Source organism: Moschus berezovskii, chromosome 2 (assembly GCF_049115385.1).
Source record: "Moschus berezovskii isolate FMDL1 chromosome 2, NW_MosBer_1.0, whole genome shotgun sequence".
NCBI lineage: Eukaryota > Metazoa > Chordata > Mammalia > Artiodactyla > Moschidae > Moschus > Moschus berezovskii.
Window position 1 is genome coordinate 44465013 of NC_142461.1, and position 26497 is coordinate 44491509.

At 39.0% G+C, this 26497-nt stretch overlaps 1 protein-coding gene across 1 annotated transcript; it reads right to left on the reverse strand.

Annotated features, from left to right (window-relative positions):
* Positions 1-609: 609 nt before the first annotated feature.
* Positions 610-26269, reverse strand: ICOS (inducible T cell costimulator). Its single transcript, XM_055398632.2, has 5 exons — positions 26134-26269; positions 6718-7056; positions 6026-6132; positions 4608-4692; positions 610-4187 (listed from the first exon to the last, which is right to left on the reverse strand). The coding sequence occupies exons 1-5, from the start codon at positions 26189-26191 to the stop codon at positions 4147-4149; spliced, it is 630 nt and encodes a 209-aa protein (XP_055254607.2). The 5' UTR covers positions 26192-26269; the 3' UTR covers positions 610-4146.
* Positions 26270-26497: the final 228 nt, after the last annotated feature.

A 26497-nucleotide genomic window follows, 5' to 3' on the forward strand; every position in this document is an offset into this window, starting at 1 on the left:
ATCAGAACTTAACACAAAAGGTAAGTTCTGGGAGCCAGTATAAAGCACAAGTCATAGGTTAGACATCCCAGGCCAAGGGAGCCACTGTGGCCCCAGCTGAGGATGGAGAAACCAAACGGAGTGAAGTGAAACCAAACAGAGTGAAGTGAAACCAAACAGAGTGAAGTGAAACCAATCAGAGTGAAGGGGGCATCCATGGGGTGGGAGCACCCAGCATAGGGAGTGAGAACCCAGACAGGAAGAGGAAGCTATCATGTGGTCGGGGGAGGAGGTGCAACCAAGATGGGAGATTGGTTTCATTCTGGGGGACTGGTCAAATAAGTGACATATTAAGGATAATAAGAGTCATATTTCTCAATGCCATAAGAGGAGCAAATAACAGAAAGGAATAAATCTAGAATGAACTTTGTTGTGTTGCATTAGAATTAAAGGCATGGGTGTGAACTCATGAATTTCAAAACAGCAGATGTGAGTACAGAAATAAACACAATTGTAAATGTGTATATGTATGCATATAATGTATATATATATATATATATACACACATATTTATATCTATACCTAGGTATACATATTACATATACATGTGTATTTGCATCCAGGCTTCCTAGGTGGTGCTAATGGTAAAGAACGTGCCTGCCCATGCAGGAGACGTAAGAGACATGGTTTCAATCCCTGGGTCAGGATGATCCCCTGGAGGAGGGCATGGCAACTCACTCCAGTATTCTTACCTGGAGAATCCCATGGTCAGAGGAGTCTGGTGGGTTACAGTCCCTAGGGTTGCAAAGAGTCAGACACGACTGAAGCGACTTAGCACGTACAATTTGTATCTACACACATACACACACACATATTTACATCTACATTTGTGTATATGTGGGTATGTGTGTCCCACTTCTGTCCAGTAAGGATCCTGGAGCAAGGAAATCCCAATAGGAATGAACGCTTACTAATGCTTAAATCTTGGCTTCTAAAAACCATTGTCCACTCAAAGAAATCAGGGATCCGTGGGGAAACAACTGATTCCAGCACTGGGACAGGGGAAAACACGAGCTGAGCCTGGAGGATCTTGTTCTGCCAGAAAGCAAGGAAGTGCTGAAAGAATGATAGAGAACTGGTTGAAAGGCACCAGAGCCAGTTTGAGTAGGCGCCCACTGGCCAAGGATGGGACAGTTCAAGCATCAAAACAGAGTAAAGCTAGTAATAGATGTTTGCCTCTGAATAAAACAGGAAATCATACATATATATTAAGTTCAGTTCAGTTCAGTCGCTCAGTCGTGTCCGACTCTTTGCGACCCCATGAATTGCAGTATGCCAGGCCTGCCTTATTAAATAGATGGACAAATGACTAAACTGACACTTCAATGAGGAACAGATGATTCACAAAACTTGAAAGTACCTCCCTATAAACTGTCACTATAAACAGGAAAAGAGTTAACTTTACAGAGGAGAAGCTTGACAAATAACAGCTTAGTCAAGGGATCAAAATGCTTGCTGTCAGTAACATAACAAGTTGAAATTTCGAACCACCTGACAAGATGTAATTAAAAGAAAGTAGCATAGTTTCCATGTTATTTTGGCTAAAGGTCAATAAAAGCTGATTTTAATTATGAAGAAACACCAGACTGAGCCAAATCAAAGGCCCTTCTACAGAATAACTGCTTATAATCTTCGGAAGAGCCAAGGCCATAGAAATCAAGGCTGAGGAACTGTCCAGACCAAAGTTTGCAACAAAGATGTGACGACTAAATGCAAAGGGAGACTCTGGATAGACTCTTATACATAGAATACATTATAAGGACATCTGGAAAAACTTGAATGTGGTCTGAGAATTAGGGGCAGCAATGTAGCCATGCAAATTTTCTGATGTTGATGATAGTATTGTGTTTAGGGAGAAAAGGGGCTGTTTATAGGAAATATATACCAGTTGGAGGTGATAGGCTATTAGGTCAAAAACTTAGAACTAATGCCCTATTAGGGCATTTTGGTGGCCTTCCAACGATATGTTTGTGATGGCCTCAATTAAAAAAAAAAAATGAGAACCAAAAGAACCAAATGACAATCTTTAAGAATGAGGTCAGATTTGCACGTGCTGGCTACAGTAATCATTTCCCTCCCCCAAGAAAACAGATATTTTGTTGCTGAGTATCAGATGTTTATTCTTCAGCTTCCTACTACTACTAAAATCTATTTCATAATTAGCTCCTCTTAAAACCAGCTTTTATTTCACAGAAATTGTATCCTTTAATAATTCCCTTTGAAACATACAGAGCTAAGGATGCAGGCATTTCAGAGTACAACTCGGACAACCAGAAGTGGACCACCTGAGGGCTGTCCTCCCCACTTGACACCCCATGCAGAAAGCCACAAACAATTCTGGGAACACTTCTGCAAAGCCAGCCAGATTGTCCAACTCAGTAGAACATCATACTTGATTCAAATTACACAGTCAGTACTGTACTGTACATATCCAGCATCACACATGCTTAAAATAATATAAGTATGCATAATGACATATCAGGTCTCACTTTTAAAGTAACGATAAGCAGGCAACTACACATTCTAAAACTACTAAATAATCCCTTTTTACCTAAATTGAAAATGTCACATACACATTGGCTGCTTCAGAAGCCTTGGGCATGCAGACAGGAAGGGAAGAAAATATTTCAGCTAAGAATAATCACATGTTACATGTACTTAAGAATGTCTACAGCCAAATTGAATGCAAAGGAAGACTGTCTTGAAGAGCCAGGGCCAGTTTCCAGGCTGAACGGTTACTAGGAGAGGGGATCATGCAGATGTTTTCCTGACACATCTGTGTTTCATCACAGATCCTGGAGGCAAAGTCAGGCAGACCCACTCTGGTTCCCAGGGTGGCTTCAGCCCCCGGGGACAGAGCACCTGGTTGTCCTGGCTCAGTAGAGTCTCTCAATTCTGGGAATTCCATCCAGGTCTAGATAGCTGCTCCAGGCTGATGGGGGCCACTGTAAAGAACAGCGGCATCATGGCTGAAGCTTGGCAGTGACCTCTAAACTGCAGCCTTCTCCAAATGGATCATGGGCTTTACCTTCCAGGACAATGCTTGACAAAGAAAGATGGTTTTTTAAGTTTGTTCAAAATTTTAGCATGATCTCCAAAAATAGGCTAGTTTGTAATTAATAGCACCATGAAAACATAAAAATAGTAGAAAAAAAGTGTCAAAAATGAAGTCACTTTTGATTCTGAGCAATGCTTCCCACCACTGGTGTCAACATGTCAGCAAAGTAAACCATTTGGAAAGTAAACTGAAGGCAAAGTAAATCTTTTTCATAGAATACATTATAAGAACATCTGGAAATTTGGGGGAAATTTGGGAAAAAAGGATATCTCTCCAGAGTAAAAAAATTATGCTTATTTAGGGAGAATACAGGCAAGTTATATTCACTAAACAGCAGCTATATATATGTAACTGAGCAGCAGAAGGAAAAAATGTTGACAGTAGCTCCCAACTCCATAAGCCTGTCAAGTAGTTAGGTAGAAGCATTTTTAAAAGGAAAATTGAGGGCAGAAGAAGGCATCTAAATTACCGGGGCAGTGGTCAACTGGGGTTAAGAAGTTGGAAAACAGTGCTGTGTACAAACGTATTAGTATGCTACAGTTACACATCCACATCTCAGAAATAAAATAACTACAGTTTTCAAGCATCTTCATCTACTGCCTGATTATGAAGGGAATGGCCATCCCTACAGGAAGAAGAGGTAGTCTGTAGTGAAATGCAGATAGACTCTGGCTCTCAGCTGCCCATTTGCTTTGCAGATTCAGTACCCCTGGCATCTTTAAAACATATTTGTAGATGTGTTTGTTCTCCTGGCTGGTGCTTTGCTAGAAGCAGATGTGAAAACAGGGACTCCATCCCAGTGAGGTCTGTTTGTTGAGCGCACATGAGCTGGGCTTTCTATAAAGCTAGTTGCAAGAGGCTATTTGTTTTGAGAGAACTCAACAGTACTAAGGCAGTCTATTAAAATCCCTATTGACTGACATAGTCACTGGTCCAGACTGAACAAAACTCTAGCAGAAGATGTATGTAGTCAAGTCACATCAGATTCTCTGTGGTCCAGGAAACAGAGAATCTTGCCCTTCAAATTGTAGAGAACTGGCCAAGGCGGTTCATGCCTGGGTGCCAGGGAGTTCCAAATTACGGGTCACATCTGTAACAGAAATACAGCATAAATTCTTTAAAAGTTCTTTATGTGCCAAGCCCATTCAACAAAACTTCTCCTTTCCTCTGCCTCTTATAAACATACACACACATACACGCACACAGGGAAACACATACCCCTTCCAAACTTCTTTATGTTTCAAGATTGAGCACCAATTCTATATTTTCCATGGAGTTTTACCCAAAGTCTATTGCAAACTTGGCTCCTATTGCAAACTTTGAGCTCTACCATATTATTTTCAATGAACGAGACAAAGCATCAATTTAGTGAAAATGAAACTTTGGCTTTTTTACAGAAAATACTAAAATTCTGTCTTAGAGACATCTTCTCTTCTTTTAAAATAAAAAATATTATAGACTTCATGTATAGAACATTCTTCCCTTCCCAAAGCCCCATGTGTCACTGTACCTGTGGGTGCAGGCTTTTTAGCAGTGTTCACTGCTGCCATGAACATGTATTCGCTGTTAGGGTCATGCATGCTGGTGGGATACTTCTGCAAGAAAAGTCAAAAACATGGTTTTCTTCTCCTCTTCCCCATCTCCATTCCTCTGTCTGTGTGTTACTGATTTCTATTCTTTGTTGAAGCAGTATGTGACAAAGTATTAAATTTGACTTAGGCTCTTGACTTTGGGTTTCCCTGATAGCTCAGTTGGTAAAAAATCTGCCTGCAATGCAGGAGACCCCAGTTTGATTTCTGGGTCAGGAAGATTCCCTGGAGAAGGGATAGGATACCCGCTCCAGTATTCTTGGGCTTCCCTTGTAGCTCAGCTGGTAAAGAATCCGCCTGCAGTTTGGAAAACCTGGATTCAATCCCTGGGTTGGGAAGATCCCCTGGAGAAGGGAAAGGCTACCCACTCCAGTATTCTGACCCGGAGAATTCCATGGACTGTGTAGTCCATGGGGTCGCAAAGAGTTGGAGACAACTCAGCGACTTTCACTTTCAAGGAGAACAATATATGTGAAGGACTTTAAATAAAAGGCTTTCTGCTTAATATCTTTTCTCATTTATGCCTTTACTTTTCCTTCCGCAGTAGACTTAAGACCACAGGACTTATCTTACTCTCTTCCTTCTTTGTCTCTCTTTTCAAATTCCCTTCTGGAAACAAATATACATACTGTATGGCCAATGATCACACTGTGGATGTACTTGAAGGTGCTAACATCCTTGCATAATACTCAGAATGGTATAATTTCTTTGAGAACCCATTTTGTGATAGATTAAAAAGAATATTCTCCAGCACAGAGAGATCTTTGTTGTTATCGTTCTTTTATCTTTCTGCATAGCTTTTCAGTGATTTTCTTTAAAAGCAAGGATTCCTAATAACTTACCATGTACAAAAAAACTGCAGTTTCTTTCTCAACTACTGATGGCATCTTCCAAGACTTTCTCACTGATTGTTTCTTAATTGACAAGTTGAGGAAAGCTTATAACTGTTTTATCTGCCCTGACTTTGGAAACTTAGAATCAAATTTGTAGTACACATGGAATAATATTTTTTAAAGTCGGAAGCATCTTTTTTTAAAATCTTTTAACCTTCCTTTTCCCTTTTGGTCTTTCCATGGCCCTGATTCCCTTAGCATTTTGGAATAATAATAATGACATATATCTCTGGAAGCCACTGAATTCTTCTTGGAATGAAGTGGCTATAAAGTAAATAAGCTTCTGTTCCAAGTTAGTAGTTTAATTAATAGGCACATCTTAAAGAAAAGATATTATCCATCTGTTAATCAAATTACTCTGGCAAAAGCAATACATACTCTGATAAGTAAAGAACTACTGATATCCCCCAGTAAAGCTGGTGCAAGAAAAGATTGACATTGCTCACCTTTTTTGTAAGCCAACACATAAGGACACATCCGAAAACGCAGACTATAACAAAAGCTGCACATCCTATGGGTAACCAGAACTTCAGCTGGCAACAAAGCTGTGATTCTGGGTTGAAAATAAAAAAAGATTAGATAAGGAAAAACTCTCAGAATCAAATCTCCCCTTTCACTGCTGAATTATAAGTTCATTTACCAAATTTAAAAGAGTTGTTTAATCAAATAAAGTTCTTCTTCAGTACAATCATGAAATGCAGTAAATAGTAAATAAATAACATCATCTCAGTATGATAGCAAGAATCCAAAAATGAAACCAAAAAGATCCTATGTACATATATGTCTGCAAATGTGGTTAATGGAAAAGACTTTGCTGTCTATGTTCTTGCAAAACAGTAAGAAAAGTAATGTAGAAAACTATTGTTTTCAATCATCTCGCTTAATTCCACACACCCCGACAAAAAACCCAAACCTTAAACTTTAGGTGAATAGAGGTAATAGCTCTTAAGGCGTGGGTTTTGACATCTGTTCTAATTTTTTCCTGATTTTCAACAGCATGACTGTTTTAAAGACAATATGACCTATTTATAACTCAGCAGTTTATATGATACTTGTTTGTTTAACTGTTTTCATTAGTGAGAAAAATGTTAAAATGCATATATACTCTTAAGTCTAGAAGATGAAAACAATATCTTACCATAAATATTCAAATATTCTCTGCTTAGAATATCTACTTGAAAAGGAGGAGGATCAAAAATTGACAATTTGCAGATGTAATAGCTGGCATAAGAACTGTCCAAATTATATAGAAAAAAAGAGACACTATTATTGGATAACTGAAATTTACAGACGTTCAGATTCCTGATGGATACCGTGTCTTCACGTCCCTTAATCTTAGTGAAATCACAGAGTACATTATTCCCTTTCAGCAACTGCATTTTAAATTGTCGAACAGTATCAGGGTATTTGCATAAAATTTGTACACCTCCATTGTGAAATATGAACATCTCAGATGCAGCAGAATCATTGAATTCTCCTGGGCAAAAAAAAGAAAGCAAAATTTTATGATTTTGTTTATCATTATATTTGAACACAAAAGTCATCTCTTCTTTTCTTAAAGTCACCATCATTGCAGCAAAATGAAAGAACTTCACAACCAAAATATAGAATATGAAGGTAGAACTGTGAATTCGGAAAAAACCTATCCAGAGACTTGTTTATCATATATGAGTACATAATATTTAATATATTAAATAATACATTTACAAAGTATAAATCAAGCCGAAGTGGTTCCTGCCTTTTGGCAGATTTCATATTGGAGGCAGATGACAAATAAATATGTAGTCATACACCACAATTTATGCTAGAAGTGGAGTACTATTCAAATATAAGTACATGGGTCCTAATTTTGATTGAAGAATTCAGATAATGCCACTTGGAGAAAGTGACTTTGAACATTAAAATTGAAGAAGGATTAACACTTTAGTCAAACAATGAGAAATTCAGGGAAAGACATAGTTTAGGGTAAAAAACTTTTTAAAGCACAAAACAGCTTAAACTAAAAATGAATGATTATGTATAAATATATATTTATACTATACGCTCTAAGAGAGTGAAAGAACAAATGAAAACTACTCTCAAATAATAGAAACATGTCTTCTCTGAACCTCATCCATTGATAACTGAATCACAGTCTGATGATAAAGATCCATATTTTCTATTTACTTTCTCATTTTTAAAAACAAATTTGAAGCTTATAAGAAGCCAAAGCTGTTTTTGTGAACTACATAGGGCATTACAGAAGAAAGAAGGTGAAATGGTTTTGGACAGGTTGCAGATTCTGAGTTATAAGTTCAAACAACTCTCTGCCTTCCTTTTTCCTTTTTTCTTCTTTTAAATATGATGAAATTTCATACTGAAATTGTTTGGAAAAAATTATTAGCATGACAGTTGCTAGTTTAAATTTTGAAATCCCTGGTTTTATTCTTGAGAAAACTAGGTAACAAGTACAAAGAATTTTTAAGGAAAAAAATTGCCTTTTGCTCCTATTCCAGTGAAATAGATATACTATTTGTGTATTTTTTGCTCTTTACCTTCCAGATATATACTTATTTTATATAGCAAACATATTACTTAATGTTCTATTGGCATTTAATAATATAAATGTTCTAGTTTTTACATAGTCATAATAATTATCCTTTTTAATGCCTATATAAAAGGCTTGATGCCAATCTAGAATAACTTGTTAAAGCATTCCACTCATGTTGACTGGTTGGGGTTATTTCCAGCATTTTGATTTCATGTAAATATTTCAACATGTGGTAAAAATCTTTAAAGACTCTAATGACACTCGACATGGCCATGTTGCTTTCGGAAAGAACTGTTCCACTTTTTAACAGGACTAGCATTATGCAGGAGAATTCACTTGCCACAACTCTGCTTACACTAGTGGATCAATTTTATTTACGGTTTACCACAGTTACTTATTTTTTTTAATATCTCTAGGCTTTCTATCTCTCATATTGTTAGGGAATCAATTTTCAACTTGAGGATTTGATAGTGAAAATATACACAAGTGTTATAGTTTTCAGTTATGGCAGTCCAGATTGTTCAAACTAACTCCCACACCAAAATAACCAAAAATGCTGAATGAAATGCCTAAAATTATTAGTTTAAAAGATTAAATGGTGAAAATAAAGAAGAAATTACTAGGTTAAACTTAAAGAACCAGAATCCAAAGAGAGAAGCAAAGGTTAGAACTTGCTTTTACTTTGAGAGTTTTTGTTTTCATGTCTCAACTCCCAGAGTCTGAAAGTGAGAAATCTGGTAAAAGACAAGGTGAAATCCCCAAGGTTTGCATTCTTGGAATAGAGGTAAAACAGAAGTAAACCAGCTTTCACCCAGATTATGCCCCACCTTCAAATCACTCCAATGGTCCAGAAAAATCTCAATAATTGAACTTTGTTTAAGGTGATTGGGATTACTATTCAGTTCAGTTCAGTTCAGTCGCTCAGTCATGTCTGATTCTTTGCAACCCCATGAACCGCAGCATGCCAGGCCTCCCTGTCCATCACCAACTCCTGGAGTCTACCCAAATACACGTCCATCGAGTCGGTGATGCCATCCAACCATCTCATCCTCTGTAGTCCCCTTCTCCTCCTGCTCTCAATCTTTCCCAGCATCATTGTCTTTTCAAATGAGTCAGCTCTTCGCATCAGGTGGCCAAAATATTGGAGTTTCAGCTTCAACATCAGTCCTTCCAGTGGACACCCAGGACTGATCTCCTTTAACATGGACTAGTTGGATCTCCTTGCAGTTCAAGGGACTCTCAAGAGTCTTCTCCAACACCACAGTTCAAAAGCATCAATTCTTCACTCATGTATCTTTATAAAGTAAAAATACAAACTATTCCAGAAAGCAAAGATTTACATCCTAGGACTCAAATCATATCTACAAATAATACTTAGTTATAATGACAAGCACACCATAAAAAATAATCAGACATACCAGGAAACAAGACAACAACAGAAACAACAGACTACAAAAACAAATACACAATTATATATTTAAATTATAAGATTCCCCAAAATAAAACAATTGAGCATTCTATGTCTAAGGAAATAAAAGGCAAACTTGTAGGAGTATCTATAGAGCACAGGAAACTTCAAGGAAAAAAGTCAACTAGTTTGAAAAATAACTAACTAGAATTGGCAAAAAAAAAAAAATCTCAGCAGGTAGGTTAAAAGTATATTAGATGGTTAAAGAGAGTTGAGGAATTGGAAAATTAGGCTAGAAAAACTATTCAGAATGCAGTCATAGTCCACAGATTCAAGAATCCCAACAAATCACAAGCAGATATTTTGAAAATAAGCACATCTTGTGGCCCAGATGGCAAAGAATCTGCCTGCAATGCAGAAGACAAGGGTTTGAGTCCTGGGTTGGGAAGATCCCCTGGAAAAGAATACCCACTCCGGTATTCTTGCCTGGAAAATTCCATGGACAAAGGAGCCTGGTGGGCTACAATCCATGGGGTTGCAAAGAGTCGGGACACAACTTGGCAACTTTCACTTTCACTCAGTTCAGTTCAGTTGCTCAGTCATGTCTGACTCTTTGTGACCCCATGGGCTGCAGCATGCCAGGCCTCCCTGTCCATCATGAACTCCCGAAGTTTACTCACTCATGTCCATTGAGTCGGTGTGCCATCCAACCATCTCATCCTCTGTCGTCCCCTTCTCCTACTGCCTTCAATCTTTCCCAGCATCAGGGTCTTTTCAAATGAGTCAGTTCTCTGCATCAGGTTTCCAAAGTATTGGAGTTTCAGCTTCAGCATCAGTTCTTCCAGTGATTATTCAGGAGTGATTTCCTTTAGGATTGACTGGTTGGAACTCCTTGCTGTCCAAGGGACTCTCAAGAGTCTTCTCCAACACCACAGTTCAAAAGCATCAATTCTTCGGCACTCAGCTTTCTTTATAGTCCAACTCTCACATCTGTACATGACTACTGGAAAAACCATAGCTTTGACTAGACAGACCTTTGTTGGCAAAGTAATGTCTCTTTTTTTAATATGCTGTCTAGGTTGGTCATAACTTCTCTTCCAAGGAGCATGCATCTTTTAATTTCATAGCTGAAGTCACCAACTGCAGTGATTTTGGAGCCCAAAAAATAAAGTCTGTCACTGTTTCCCCATCTATTTGCCATGAAGTGATGGGACTAGATGCCATGATCTTAGTTTTCTCAATGTTGAGTTTTTAGCCAACGTTTTCACTCTCCTCTTTCACTTTCATCAAGAGGCTCTTTAGCTGACATATTGTAATAAAAATCTTGAAAACAACCAGGGTGGTATCTCAACATCAACAATAGAAGTTATGATACAGTGGAATTACATCTTATATCTTTAGAGTACCAAATGAAACTGTCAACCTAAAACAGATTGTCTAGGGGGACAGAAAAAGTATATGTAACTTGAGACTTTTATAAATGAAGTACACATGTTGTGATTTCTTGATAATGACTAAAAGAATAGAAACAGACTATAAAACCCAAATGAATGTCACAAAATTTAGTATGATGCTTATGTATAAAAGGGGAAGAAAAGTTGGAATCAGGAAAGAAATGCAGAGCAGAAAGGTGTCTGTGTGCTGACAGTGTTTAACTTCTGGACCTGTGGTAATTGTGGGAGTAAGGTAGTATGCTTAGTAGTTATTAATTAAATTGCACATTTTATTTTTTCACTTTTCTGAGTAAATGCTTTGTTCTAGAAAAAAAAAATGGTTTAAAAGTACAAAAAAGAAAACTAATGCTTGTTTCATTTAAAAAATTGAGGGCAAATATAAGTAAAAGGCAAAGGGGAAAAATTGATCACATGAGAATAGGTGCAATCTACATTAGATTAAAATAAAAGATGATTTGCATGGGGACTTATTTGTCTGAAAGTAAATTATGTTGCATGACACTTGCTTTGATGCAGAAGATAAAATCAATGAGCTGGTTCACAGTTTCTTTAGAAATGTTCACAGCAAATTTCCCAAGGACTTTAGAATAGCAGTGTGTAAACCACAAAGAAATCTTGGAACGAAAGTGTCTGCAGCCACCCTTGTGCTCACCCAGACACAGATGTACTTCTATTTCTGAAGATGATTCTGTCAGCACCTTTTTCTCCTTTTATACCCACACTATGACATATAACCCACCCAACATGAAATATAATGGTTGGTGGTGCAGAGTGAGAGAAATACAATGCAGTGGTTCCCAAGGAAACCAGAGGAAAATTCTGGCTTTGCCATTAGCAAGTCTCTGTAACAACGATCCCTCTCTAGACTGTAGCTTCTTCATCTGTGAAATAAGGAAGTGGGACCAAGACATCTTAAAGTCCTTTCCAACACTTACTGTCTATGGATTCAGGATGAGCCCATAACCAGATGAGACCATGAACAACCAAGAGAGATTACTTTGCTGTTGGATTCTTCAGAGGAGAAACCATGTTTCCATAATCCGCTCTCTGTCCCAGCATCTTACTGGGCTATTCCAGGAAGTCAAGAGAAATGAAAATTAATGAGACTATCTTCCTGACCTATAAAAGCATTTAGGTATGGCTAGGAATGGCAAGCCACTCCAGTACTCTTGCCTAGAAAATCCCATGGATGGAGGAGCCTGGTAGGCTGCAGTCCATGGGGTCGCCAAGGGTCGGACACGACTGAGCGACTTCACTTTCACTTTGACACATTGGAGAAGGAAATGGCAACCCACTCCAGTGTTCTTGCCTGGAGAATCCCAGGGACGGGGGAGCCTGGTGGGCTGCCGTCTATGGGGTCACACAGAGTCGGACACGACTGAAGTGACTTAGCAGGAATACTACTCCGGAGAAGGCAATGGTATCCCACTCCAGTACTCTTGCTTGGAAAATCCCATGAATGGAGGAGCCTGGTAGGCTGCAGTCCATGGGGTTGCTAAGAGTTGGACACGATTGAGCGATTTCACTTTCACTTTTCACTTTCATGCATTGGAGAAGGAAATGGCAACCCACTCCAGTGTTCTTGCCTGGAGAATCCCAGGGACGGGGGAGCCTGGTGGGCTTCCGTCTATGGGGTCACACAGAGTCGGACACGACTGAAGTGACTTAGCAACAGCAACAATCTGCTATTTGATGACACCACGCTTATGGCAGAAAGTGAAGAGGAACTCAAAAGCCTCTTGATGAAAGTAAAAGAGGAGAGTGAAAAGGTTGGCTTGAAGCTCAACATTCAGAAAACTAAGATCATGGCATCAGGTCCCATCACTTCATGGGAAATAGATGGGGAAAAAGTGGAAACAGTGTCAGACTTTATTTTTTGGGGCTTCGAAGTCACTGCAGATGCTGATTGCAGCCATGAAATTAAAAGACGCTTACTCCTTGGAAGGAAAGTTATGACCAACCTAGATAGCATATTAAAAAGCAGAGACATTACTTTGCCAACAAAGGTCCGTCTAGTCCAGGCTATGGTTTTTCCCGTGGTCATGTATGGATGTGAGAGTTGGACTGTGAAGAAAGCTTATCGCCGAAGAATTGATGCTTTTGAACTGAATGTATGTGTTAGAGAAGACTCTTGAGAGTCCCTTGGACTGCAAGGAGATCCAACCAGTCCATTCTAAAGGAGATCAATCCTGGGTGTTCATTGGAAGGACTGATGCTAAAGCTGAAACTCCAATACTTTGGCCACCTCATGCGAAGAGTTGACTCACTGGAAAAGACTCTGATGCTGGGAGTGATTGGGGGTGGGAGGAGACGGGGACGTCAGAGGATGAGATGGCTGCATGGCATCACCAATTCGATGGACATGAGTTTGAGTGAACTCCGGGAGTTGGTGATGGACAGGGAGACCTGGCGTGCTGTGATTCATGGGGTCGCAAAGAGTCAGACACGACTGAGCGACTGAACTGAACTGAACTGAATCTGCTATTTGAACATTTTCAACTACAGGAATCAGATAGGGCATGTAATCAATTGTTTCACAATTACTCTGGATCCTATAGAACCTCAAATCTCTAATCACAAAATCTCATCAGTCTTTGATGGCGTTTGAGAAACAGTATCAAAAGGAGGTCATTCCTATAATCATGACTAAAGCATTTAATGGATACACAGACAATTTAAGGAAAATCTGAATATATTAGTTCCTTATAACTATAGAAGCAGCTAGAATCTTTTTTCCACCTTTCCAAGATGTTATCTTCAAGTCTGATATTCAACCAGGAGTACTAGTACAATAGCACCAACTTTTATAGCCAGTGTCTGCTTTGATTGGGCATCACTTCTCTTTGGTCAGTTCTCCTGCCATGCCAGTGGTAGAAAATTGTGACTGTCTTCCTCATCAATGTCTTTCTCCTCACATACCACATTTTAATATAAAATCATCCTCTAAAATAGTCTCTTACACTATCTTTGATATGTTCCTCACTCTCGCTAAATCACCATCTCCATCCCCAGTACCCATAAGTTCTCGTATTCACTGTCTGCACATGTTTCAGGCAACCTGTAAACACTTCCACCTTCACACTTGTATTTCCTGTAACACATGATTCAATGTCTGCCCAGTATCAGACACAGTCAAACCTAGCAAACATACAAATCATACAGCAAGTCCAATTTTTCCGTGTACAGACAACTGATGACCCAGACAGATTAGATTGTCTGTCTAAGGTCACACAGCCTCTTGGGCACATGAAAGATTTGGGGTACAATCTGAGGTTGAAGTGCCACTAGCAACAACCAGAGAAAGTATAATGGAAGCGGGCAACCACATGAAGCTTCACAGTGATCACTTCAGATTGAGTCTCAGAGGATCACTGTTGAAATCTATCTACAGGAAGAAAGTCTAATTTCCTGTACCTCTGCTTTAAATCCAGTAGAATCTACCCATTTATCCATCTAAACTGCAATTGGTCCAAATCAGCAACATCTCTCTCTCTCTGGCATGACGAGAGCTTCCAAACTCTCTGTTCTCACTCTTGCACATACATTCACCATCCATGCTCCTCAGGGAAACCAGAATAATCTTCTTACATACATATTCTGATAGTGCATTTGCCCTGCTAATAAATCATCCAGGGCCTCCCCATCTCAGAAGAAAATCTAACTCCTTACACTGGTTTCTATGACTTGCATGATCTACCCTGTCTTGCTAACACTATTTAATACCACTCACCCACTACACTGCAATCACACTGCTCTTCTTTCTATTCCTCAAACATGAGAAGCTGGAGTCCAGGGCTTAGAATTTCTTGTTTCTTTGTCTGGAATGTTATCTCTTATTTTCACATGGCTGCTTCTTACTTCTCCAGCAACCATTGACCACTCAATCCAAGTGAAAGAGAAAGTGTTAGTCGCTCAATCATATCTGATTCTTTGTGACCCCATGAACTGTAGCCCTCAAGGTTCCACGGTCCATGGAATTTTCCAGGCAAGAATACTGAAGTAGATTGTCATTCTCTTCTCCAGGGGATCTTCCCAACACAGGGATTGAACCCAGGTCTCCCACATTGCAAGCAAATTCTTTACCATCTGAGCTATCAGGGAAGCCCCATTCCAAGTCATGTTCTAGCATATTACCTGAGATAAAGTATCTATATGATTACAGAAGATATCTCCTCCACTGGGATGTCAGATTCTAATGAATATTACCTGAGTATTAAAGAAGCATGTTCTTTAACTATTATAAATATCTACCAAGTTCATAAAGACTTGTTTGTAGGTGTGCATGCTAAGTTGCTTCAGTCGTGTCCAACTCAGCGCAACCCTATGGACTGAGCCTGCAAGGCTTCTCTGTCCATTGGATTCTCCAGGCAAGAATACTGGAGTGGGTTGAAATTCCCTCCTCTAGGGGATCTTCCCAACCCAGGGTTCAAATCCGAGTCTCTTATGACTCCTTCATTGGAAGGTGGATTCTTTACTACTAGTGCCACTTGGGAAGCCTAAAGATTTGTTTAGATGGTTGACTATTCTCTTGGTTCTTTCGTATCTACAGAGAGGAAGACATATTTAAACCTGGTTAATTTTTGTATCCTCCAGAGAGCAGAATCATTAAATTTGCCCAATGGATGACCATGATAGGTGCCTCTGAACCAATAACTGTTCTAATACACCCAGATGTTTCATAACCAGAACCTGTTAGTGATTTGTAATAGAAAGAGAAGTCACTCAGTCGTGTCCGACTCTTTGCGACCCCATGGACTGTAGCCTACCAAGCTCCTCTGTCCGTAAGATTTTCCAGGCAAGAGTACTAGAGTGGATTTCCATTTCCTTCTCCAGAGGATCTTCCCAACCCAGGGATCGAACCTGGGTCTCCCGTATTGTAGGCAGATGCTTTACCATTTGAACCACCAGGGAAGATATTTGTAATAGAAACACCATGCTATCACATTTAGCACTTAATGCATTGTTAAAAACACAAATAGGATAATGTTCTCTTGAACTCTGGTGATGAGTTTTAAAATCTGGATAATAAGACTTTGCTTTTATTTTGCTACCATATCTGTTCACTTCTTGTTGCTACTCCTAGATTATCAGTTCAGTTCAGTTCAGTTCAGTCGCTCAGTCGTGTCCGACTCTCCGCGACCCCATGAATCACAGCACGCCAGGCCTCCCTGTCCAGTACCAACTCCCGGAGTACACTCAAACTCATGTCCACAGAGTCGGTGATGCCATCCAGCCATCTCCTTCTCCGTCGTCCCCTTCTCCTCCCGCCCCCAACCTTTCCCAGCATCAGAGTCTTTTCCAGTGAGTCAACTCGTCGCATGAGGTGGCCAAAGTATTGCAGTTTCAGCTTTAGCATCAGTCCCTCCAATGAACATCCAGGATTGATCTCCTTTAGAATGGACTGGTTGGATCTCCTTGCAGTCCAAGGGACTCTCAAGAGTCTTCTCCAACACCACAGTTCAAAAGCATCGATTCTTCGGCGATCAGCCTTCTTCTAGAATATAGATTCATTCGTTCGTTCCGTCGCTCAGTCGTGTTCAACTCTTTGCGACCCCGTGGACTGTAGCCTACCAGGCTTCTCCGTCCATGGGATTCTCCAGGCAAGAATACTGGAGTGGGTTACCGTTTCCTTCGCCAGGGGATCTTCCCCACCCAGGGATCGAACCTGGGTCTCCCGCATTGGAGGCAGACGCTTTAACCTCTGAGCCACCAGGGAAGCCCATTGGTTCTCTTTAATATGGTATTGTTTTTGTACAAATGAGCTATAACCAAGAGATTTGCTTATATACTTAATCACATTGACCACCATGTCTAAAGGGTTCAGTCTTTCCAACAGAGGTTCAAATCTGTTCACTGCTGCTATGATTTTTATAACATTATCATTGATATTAGTAGACTAAGGTTTTAAGAGTAAAATCAAAATCTGTATATTAGATGATTTCTTTAGATCTTCAAACATTTCAAAAGATAAAAGCATTTGCATCTTCTCTTAGGGGCAGCGATTAAGAAAATTCCCTGAAGAAAAGGTTCACTTGAGAATTGCACTATGGTTCAGAAGTTTATTTGCAAATTGATTCTTTTAATATCTGAACTACTTCATTTCTTCAGTGTCAGATTGTCTTGTTAGAGCCCGTTCTGCCAAGACTCTTTATAAGCAGTCATATTATGCCTGTTTGAAAGTCTTTTGGCAAAAACACTTTAAAAACCCACACAGTGCAGCGGGTGCGAGACAGATCAGCAATTTGACTTTACTCTCCTTAACTCAGACTTCTAACCACAAACCTCCACAAAGATCTGAGTGATAGAAAGATAAGAGCTCCTGAGCTTGCAATTATTGATAGGCTTATTGAAAATATTTTCTGTAATCCAATAATGATCATCTTTAGCTTAGCATAGCACACGAAAGTGACATAAGACGTGAAGTTCTAAAAATGGCAATGTTTATGTTAGGGTTTTGTTACATTTGGGCTTTTACTAAGAAATTCTAGCATTTAAAAAATATGCTTTCTACTACTTTTTTAAAACCACTCATAAAAGCACTGTCATTTCTTATGAACCTACCAGATAAAAATTTTAGAATCCTGATTAGCAGATTTTTATATATGCATTATTTCTATATTTACATTATTATTCAAAGGCATCCATAATCTAAAGTATAGATTAAAATCAGTAGCAACGGTAGGCAAAATAAGCCCAATCCAAAGTCTTAACATTTACAGAAAAGGAAGTAAAAATAATCAAGAAAAAAAATGAGAAAGTTAAAAAGCCAAAAGACTATGCATGTGTGCGTGTGTGTGTGTGCTTGCGTGTGCTCACACTGACACAAGCATACATTGTGTGAATTGCTTTTTTCTCCAAGGAACTCTATAGAGGAGGTAAAACAACCTTTGGTGCTCCAAAATGTGTAATGTTTTTAAATGAAAGATTGGTTTTCTTCTAGTAAAAACTGATGGAAAAATCCCAGAGATGTTATAAACTTTGTCGCGATATTTACAAAGTAATTAAAATAAACTCTACTCTCGACTCCAGTAACCTTTATTTCCAGCCCACCATTACCCTTGGCTCAGTTCCTTCTTTCCTGCTTCCTTTCAACATTTTCTCAGGATGTGCCTGACACATCAAGAGTAACATTTCCAGACTGAACTCAGCTTTCACTCACCAAACCCAAACAAGTCCTGTCCTTTAAGGAGTTAGGACCTCAGTCTTCCTCAGGTCTCCCTCTCTCTGATCTGTCTCTCTGACTGTCCTGATCCAATTAGGCACCGAGTCCAGTTGACTCTAGTTCATGGATGGCTCTCAAATTCAGTTGTTCTTCTCTATTCCTATCACCAATCCAGGACTATTTCACAACTTCCCTCATCTGTGGAAGCATCTTCTTGACTGGCATTCTCAACAGCCATCACTCCCTCCAAATCTAGCCTCCATGCCTGCTTCCAAAATTGTGTTCCTAAAAAGCATGCCACTCCCCAGGTTAAAAAAATCCATTACTTTGTTGCTTAAGAGGTTAAAAAAATTTTTTTCTTGGCATGATATGAAACCCTTTCATGATATCAGGGACCATATAGCTTCAAGCTGAACTATACATTTTGGGCATTCCTTTAACATGGTTCCCTCTGTCCCCATAGACTAGAATAGCCTATTACCACTTTATTTGCTAAGAAATCCTCATTCATCCTTTAAGAACAATTTTAAACTGGTCCCTGAGACCCCCAGACAAAGATTCCCATCTCTTTACTCTCGATAAATCTTTGTTTACACTTATATGTTTATAATATGTATAAGCTTAGATCATAATTATTTTTGTCTATCTTCCTCATTTAACCAATAGCTTTACAAGTATAAAGATTGTATCATGGTCACTTAAATAATCCCAGGACCTGGAGTACATTAGATACTCAATAATAATGAATGAACGAATGAGCAGATGAATATGAAAACTGAGCATGGTTGGTAAAGGTCCTTCATTGGGGTGAGGAGGTAAACAAGGAAAACAGAGCAAGAGATCCTATTTACTAGATAATGGAAAATGCTTATTTCCGAGGCCAAAGGCAAAGGCTCAGACTGAAAGATACCCAACCAATTCTCTGAAGCCCAGTGGTTCTGGAGTTATACAAATATCTAAACCTTCCAAAGCTTCCAAATAATAATAATAATAATTGCAACTTATAAACATTGCATTTTTCTCATGTATTAAGGTTTTAGATCCATTACACGCAATATATAATTTGATGTTTATATCAGTATTTGACATCAGATTTTCTATATTTATCCCTATTTTACAGATGAGGAAACTGAGGCTTGAATAACGAGCCCAAAGTGAGGTAGAGCCATGATTTGAACCTAGACAATCTGAAACCAGAATCACCCTTCCTAAAGAGCCCCTTAGACCAATAATCTAGCCCAACTCTCTAATTTTATAGAAACTGAAGCATAGAAGCTAAAGAGATTTGTTGAGAAAAAGGAAGAAAAAGAAGTTTTTAACCTTAACCTAGAATTAGAAGTTATTTTCAAGTATTCCTTTTCCTTCAAGATGTATTAGGTATATAATTGTCCCAAATACTTAAAGTGGTGTTTATGTTGGTGTCACCTATGTTTTATATGATTGAAAAGGTTATTATATACCAAAAAATATATAAAATTTTAATTTTATATGAAATTACATTATGTTTAATACACTCATTACCCTAGGCAGCCTTGAACCATTGTGTGTTGAGCTGCCTTGTGCACTTGAACCTGCAACAAAGTCTGGGTCCTTGCTCTGATGGTGTCTAAATTCTTGATGAGTATTGTGACTTATTTGCCTGTAGAAAAGTAAACAGATATATTCTCATCTATAAGAAACTCTCATAGTTAAATAAGTGCAAACAGGAACTCCAAGAAGATTTTGCTTCAGTCCTAAATAGTACAAAATGAACAAAACTTGAATTAAGAATGCAATAGAGGTTTATTTCTGTTTCTTGTTTTTTATGATTGAATTTTTTTTGGCTCTAAGCCCTAGAAGAATATAATTGCTGGCTATAAAAATGTTTGATGTCTTACGCTTGAAGAAGTTCCTTCTAAGTGATCCTCTGTTGCTTGTTGGAAGTGCCATGTCTATGGCAATACACTCACACAAACAAAAGATTCTATCAGAACTCTTGAGTCCATCACCTTCCTTAAAGACAATCTGATTCTTCTTAGCTTTTCTTAATGCAAAGAAGATCCAGACATCAGTATGTCTGCAAGAGTCAGAGGAGGTTCATATCCCGATTTCTGCCTCTCTCTAAACTCGCCTGTCTGTTTCAATCAACCATACAGGCCAAACTAATGGGGAAAAAATCACTTGTTGACTAACAGCTCTCATTTGTGTTACATATTTTCTGCATACTTAAGTTCCAAACTCCAAGGTGTAATTTTGAATTTTCCTTAGAAAGCGTTGAATGCCATATTCTTATTTTACTTAGAATGACCAAAATGTGTCATTTAATAGACTCAATTTATTAGAACAGAAGTAGCACAGAGATGCCATTTATGGAGTAAATGTGACTTTTTCTTCAGGCTTTGAAGACAGCAAATGGTGTGTAAGTGTATGTATACATACGTGTGTGTGTGTGTGTGTGTGTGTGTATACATATGTTTATATAGATACTGGGCTTTGAATTTTTATCTTTTGCATCTTTTATGTATAAAAGTCACATTGTTAGGATAGGGAGTCAGCATAAGCTATGGGTTTTGCTCAGTTTACAACAGTGAATACTGAAGCCATTTTTTTTTTGTCAAGCAAGTCTATGGATACTACAATGAGCACAGCTTAGATGAGAACTGAAATCCTCCCTACACACTTGCATTTTGTTTCTACTAAGAAATTGGACTATGCTGCTAACAATTTAAAAACCAAAATATTCCACTTCATCTGAGGAAGTTATTGACACCAATTGCAAGTTATGAAAGTCATTTTGTTCACTTATTATGAAACAACAAGGATCTCAAGACCTTCATGAAAATAATAGGCATTTCTAGAAAGAAGGAAAAAAATACAAAGATATGACTAAACAACCACTGGGAGAAAAAAATAACCTGAATGTTTAAAGAACTGAAAGCTTCAGTTTGAAAAGACTCAGTCTCAAACAATGTTAATGAAAACACTCACAGAATTAGACATATCCTAGTGGAATTCCTGAATTCCAATATTAAAATGAATAACAAGATTCTAGAGAAATTTTTTTAAGCTACTTGCAACGTAGTGAGAGTCAGACTGCTGCTGCTGCTAAGTCACTTCAGTTGTGTCCGGCTCTGTGTGACCCCATGGACAGCAGCCCACCAGGCTCCACCATCCCTGGGATTCTCCAGGCAAGAACACTGGAGTGGGTTGCCATTTCCTTCTCCAATGTGTGAAAGTGAAAAGTGAAAGCGAAGTCGCTCAGTCATGTCTGACTTGTAGTGACCCCATGGACTGCAGCCTACCAGGCTCCTCCGTCCATGGGATTTTCTAGGCAAGAGTACTAGAGTGGCTTGCCATTGCCTTCTCCGGAGAGTCAGACTAGCATGGCACTATTCACCCACAACCCTAGAAGCCAGCAGACAGTGAATGAATATCCACAGACAATTAAGTGAAAAGAGGACATATCAGGAATCTTATTCCCAGGAAAGATATTAGTTATTCATCAGAGTAAAAGGAAAACATCTTTACCCATGCTGGAATTCAGAGACTTCAAGGTATCTGAATAGAAGTCTTCTGATCATGGGGTGAGAACAGGGATGACAAGACAGGAGCAGATGGCAAGACTGATGCTGCCATTGAAAAGAGGTGATATGAGTATAAGGAGAGAATCCTTCAATCAGAGGAGAAACACTGTTAGCAGAAACTTAGCAACGATCTGCAGCTACAAGTTTTCATTTATTTCAACAAAACCCCCATATGGGGTGTGCACGCTAAATCACTTCAGTCATGTCTGACTCTTTGTGAGCCTATGGACTCTAGCCTGCCAGGCTTCTCTGTCCATGGAATTCTCCAGGCAAGAATATTGGAGTGGGTTTCCATGTCCCCCTCCAGGGGAATCTTCCTGGTCCAGGGATTGAACTTAAGTCTCCTGTGTTTCGTACACTTTCAAGCAGGTTCATTACCACTAATGCCACCTGGGAAGCCCCATGTAAGGGGCAAGGGTGCACTAAACAGAAAATATAAGAGTGAAAAGAGAACATTGTGAAGTTCTTATGTCACTGCAGGGGGTGGGGGATAAACATATCAAGTAAGCCTACTGTCATTATTGATTTTATTATGATTTTCTCATTTTATTATTAAATTATGACTTATTATTTACAATAATAAACAGATATTCAATTAAGATGCTCTGACTATGACAATGACTTAGTCAACCAAGAAGTGTAGCAGACCTTTCAAATTACAGAGGGAAGACGTCCTCTGTAGTCTGTAAAAGAAACATCCTCATTTCAACAAAAATAAAAGTACCACAACCAAGTACCACAACCAAGGAAAATCAACCAAGTACCAAGTACCACAACCAAGGAAAATCAAAATAAACATAATGTTGAAGGAGTAAAATCAATATAGGGCTTCCTTGGTGGCTCAGCAGTAAAGAATCTGCCTGCAATGCAGGCGACACAGTAGACTCAGGTTTGATCCCTGGGTTGGGACGATCCTCTGGAGAAGGAAATGGCAACCCATTCCAGTATCTTGCCTAGAAAATCCCATGGACCAAGTAGCCTGGCAGGCTACAGTCCATGGGATCGGGAAGAGTTGGACATGACTGAACTGAGCACACACACACTAAATCAACATAGAGCTATTGTACTGAATGAAAAAAAATGGCCTGAATTCAACTACTGAAAGAAAAATGGACAATTCGGATTTTTTAAATGTAGCACAAACACTGGAGGAGGAAGCTCAAAGGTTGGCTCAGCTCTTCCCCTGAACTCTGGGGAGGAGCAGATGCTGGAGACACCAAAGGGATTTTTATTTTTTTTTTTCCTCAGGTGATGGAGTTCAGGAACCACTGCTTCAATGCCTGGGTGACAAAATCTAGGCTCAAAATGAACCTGAGGGTTCCCCTTCCAGCTTCCACCGTGAACACACCATGAGACATGCACATTTATTAAACACCACCTGATCTCGGCCATTCACTGCTTTCAAAGTGGTCTTTCCAAAACCAGAATTCATCAGATCACCCACATGGTCTCCATTGCCTATAAGTTCTGGAAAGAACGTCTTCTAAATGTAGACAGAAGGTCCCACTTTTCCCAAATGCTTCCACAACAAAGAACCTCCTATTGTTCCAGAATCATCAAAAGAAGATGATTGTGTTAAATTTTACATTGAGATCAATAGAAGACTGAGAATCACCAAGATTTCTTTCCCTCTTAACTTACCAACCAAATAACAAAACTGGGAATTTCTCTTATTTGAGATTCATGTTATTTCTCCACTACTTCAACATGGTACAGAAAGATATTGGATATTGAATCAGACATATTTGAATTCTAATCTTGGTTCTGCCACCAAATACTAGGTAACCAAACACTTAGCCTTTCCTGGTCTGAGATTCTTCAAACATTAACTAAGAATGCCTACCTCTTCAAGGGATGAGAAAGCCTACATAGTTGGGAGGATTAAAAATATGCCAAAGGAAAGGAGTTGCAAGAACTTAGTTGACTTCAGCATTTTGCCTTTAGAGTCTTTAAAACAGTAGTTGCTGAATAAATGGATTGTGATGATACTTTGAATATGATGACCTAAATGGGAAGGAAACCCAAAAAAGAGAAAGGATATATACATCCCATGGATGGAGGAGCCTGGTAGGCTGCAGTCCGTGGGGTCGCTAAGGGTCGGACACGACTGAGCGACTTCACTTTCACTTTTCACTTTCACACATTGGAGAAGGAAATGGCAACCCACTCCAGTGTTCTTGCCTGGAGAATCCCAGGGACGGGGGAGCCTGGTGGGCTTCCGTCTATGGGGTCACACAGAGTCGGATATGACTGAAGTGACTTAGCAGCAGCAGCAGCTGATTCACTTTGCTGCTGATTCACACAACATTGTAAAGCAAATATACTCCAATAAGAATTAACTGTAAGAAAGGCATAGAGATTTTGCCTTAAATTAGGAGTATAGATGCTCAAGTTCATTTAATAAGGAATGCCTTACCAATGATAAATCCCTGAACCACCTGAATCAATTATATAAATTAAAGGAGCAAAACACAGGTAGAAAAAAAAATTGTTAAGCAGTTTACTATCTCCATCTAGCCATTCATGCTCCAATTTTGCCACCAGTCAAATAGGAAAACAGCTTGTCACATGGCATGGTTTTCTGTGTGATGAGAGGGAATGTTGATTTTATTCCATCAAAATCTAAGATATATATCATTCCAGAAGTACAATGTATTAATCAGCTTAGTCTGATAATTGGAAATAATTCCACCTAGGCTGGATCGATCCTTCCACAGTGGTAACACCATTGTTAATTTGAATCTCCTGAGCATAATATCACCACCACAAGTGCCCAGTTGGTTTTGGCATATTGGGACACTTTCTAACAGTACAAACAGCCCCTTCAATGAATTGAACCAATGATCTTGGGAGAAAATCCATAATCCATGTGGCACATAAGGTCTGAATAGTTTAGCCTCTGCTTTCCCTTCCAGCCTCATCTTGCACCATCGCCAACTCTTTCCCTCTCTGTCCTCAGGCACATCTACCTTCTTCCAGCTTCCTGACTTATTTCATTCCTTCCTGACACAGGGCCTTCACACTTACTCTTCTCATGATATGAAATGTCCATGATATGAACGACCCACCATTCTCCCCATTTACTCTTATTTGTCCTGCAAATCTCAGCTCAAGGACCACTTAAAAGACTTGGATGAACCCCTCCTCCATATCCAGCCAGTCTACACAAGTTTTTTTGTTCCATCCCCTGACAGAACTGAGTTCTGCCTGTAATTGTCATTTCATTCACAAAATTATCTGATTTGCCTCTCTCCAGCCTTTCAGTTAGCTTCATGAGAGCAGGGACTAACCTGGTTTTGCTCATCATTATACACAGAGGCCAGCACAGTACTGCCTACATGGCAAGTTCTTGGTGCTGAATGAATGAATGGGTGAGCGAATGAATGAATGAATGTCGATCCCCATATTATTCCCTTGTTGCTTGTGCAGCTAAAGGATTTCACTGGATGTAGAAAAGGCATAGTGGCCCCAAACTACCCTTGGGACCTATAAATAATTCCTCATTCCTCTTAAGAGCTTTGGAGCCACCTTAAGAGCTTGAGCTACCACAAGCTCAAATATTTGATCAATACACCTTTTTTTTTTTCCTTTGAAGATAAAAATAAAGTCTGTTTTTGGTACCACTGCAAAACTTATCTCTAAATAAGAGTATACCAATCAAAGTTCTGCCTGCACTTTTAGTGTTAGTAGAACTTCCCAAAGTAATGTAATTTCACTTTGCTTTTTCCCAACCTCAGGAACATGGCCCAGACTTAGAGATAAAATGAAAATAATTGAAAACATACCCAGTAAGAAGTAGAAGAAACATATTAATTTCATTGTTGGTAGCATTATTTAAAATATTCAAATAGAGTCTGATATGTACCATATAAGAGAAAGAATTGAGGACTTCAGAATGATTTTTTTTTTTTTTTTTTTTTAGTGTCTTCAGAGGCTAAGGACTGTTTTACATTGTCCACTGATCCTTGGCCTTTCACAAGGACCTTGACATTAGTGCTATAAAAACCCTGTGGCAGCCAGGGCATCTCTGACAAAAGACCACCCAGATAAGATTAAAATAAAACTCCTTTTCAAAGCCCTTCCGTTTTATTTTCTCCCAGCCCAAATGCCAGGCCTACTTAATTTTCATTCTGTTGACACAAGTCATTTTGCCTTTCATCTTCTGAGAACAGTAAGCCACTCTTCTATTTTATCCACTAAAAGTTAACTTCAAGCAGGTAATTTAAAATTTTAATGATCTGATGAGACATTTTTCATCTTAAAATAGTGACATAAACGCTGTTAGTCATGGACTTGGGCTCTTCTGTAATTGTTCTTACTTTATAAAAAACAAACAAACAAAAACTTTCTATTTGGTGCCTAACTTTTCCACCTTTGATTTTTCTTAATGTTCACTTGAATTATAACTTAATAATGCATATACAATAAGTCACTTACCTGTTAGAATTTCAACTTGGATGCAGAAGAGAAAGAAATACCAAAGGTCTGACTTCATGTTTGCCAGAAGCGAATGCAGGTTTCTCCTTCAGTGTTTAAGGCTGACAGTGAATGCACGTCCTTAACTGTTTTCTATTTGCTGGAAAGGAAGTGGGTTTGGTGGGGGTTGGTGTCGTGTCACACTTACCATCAAGGCAAGGAGGTGTCTCTGAAGTGATGTCAATGTCAGTGGCATTATTGCTCATGGAGGTTAAGTTTAATTCATGGATTATTACCATTTGTTATATTTATTTATTTGGCTGAACAGGATCTTAATTGCAACACATGGGATCTAGTTCCCTGACCAGGGATTGAACCTGGGTAC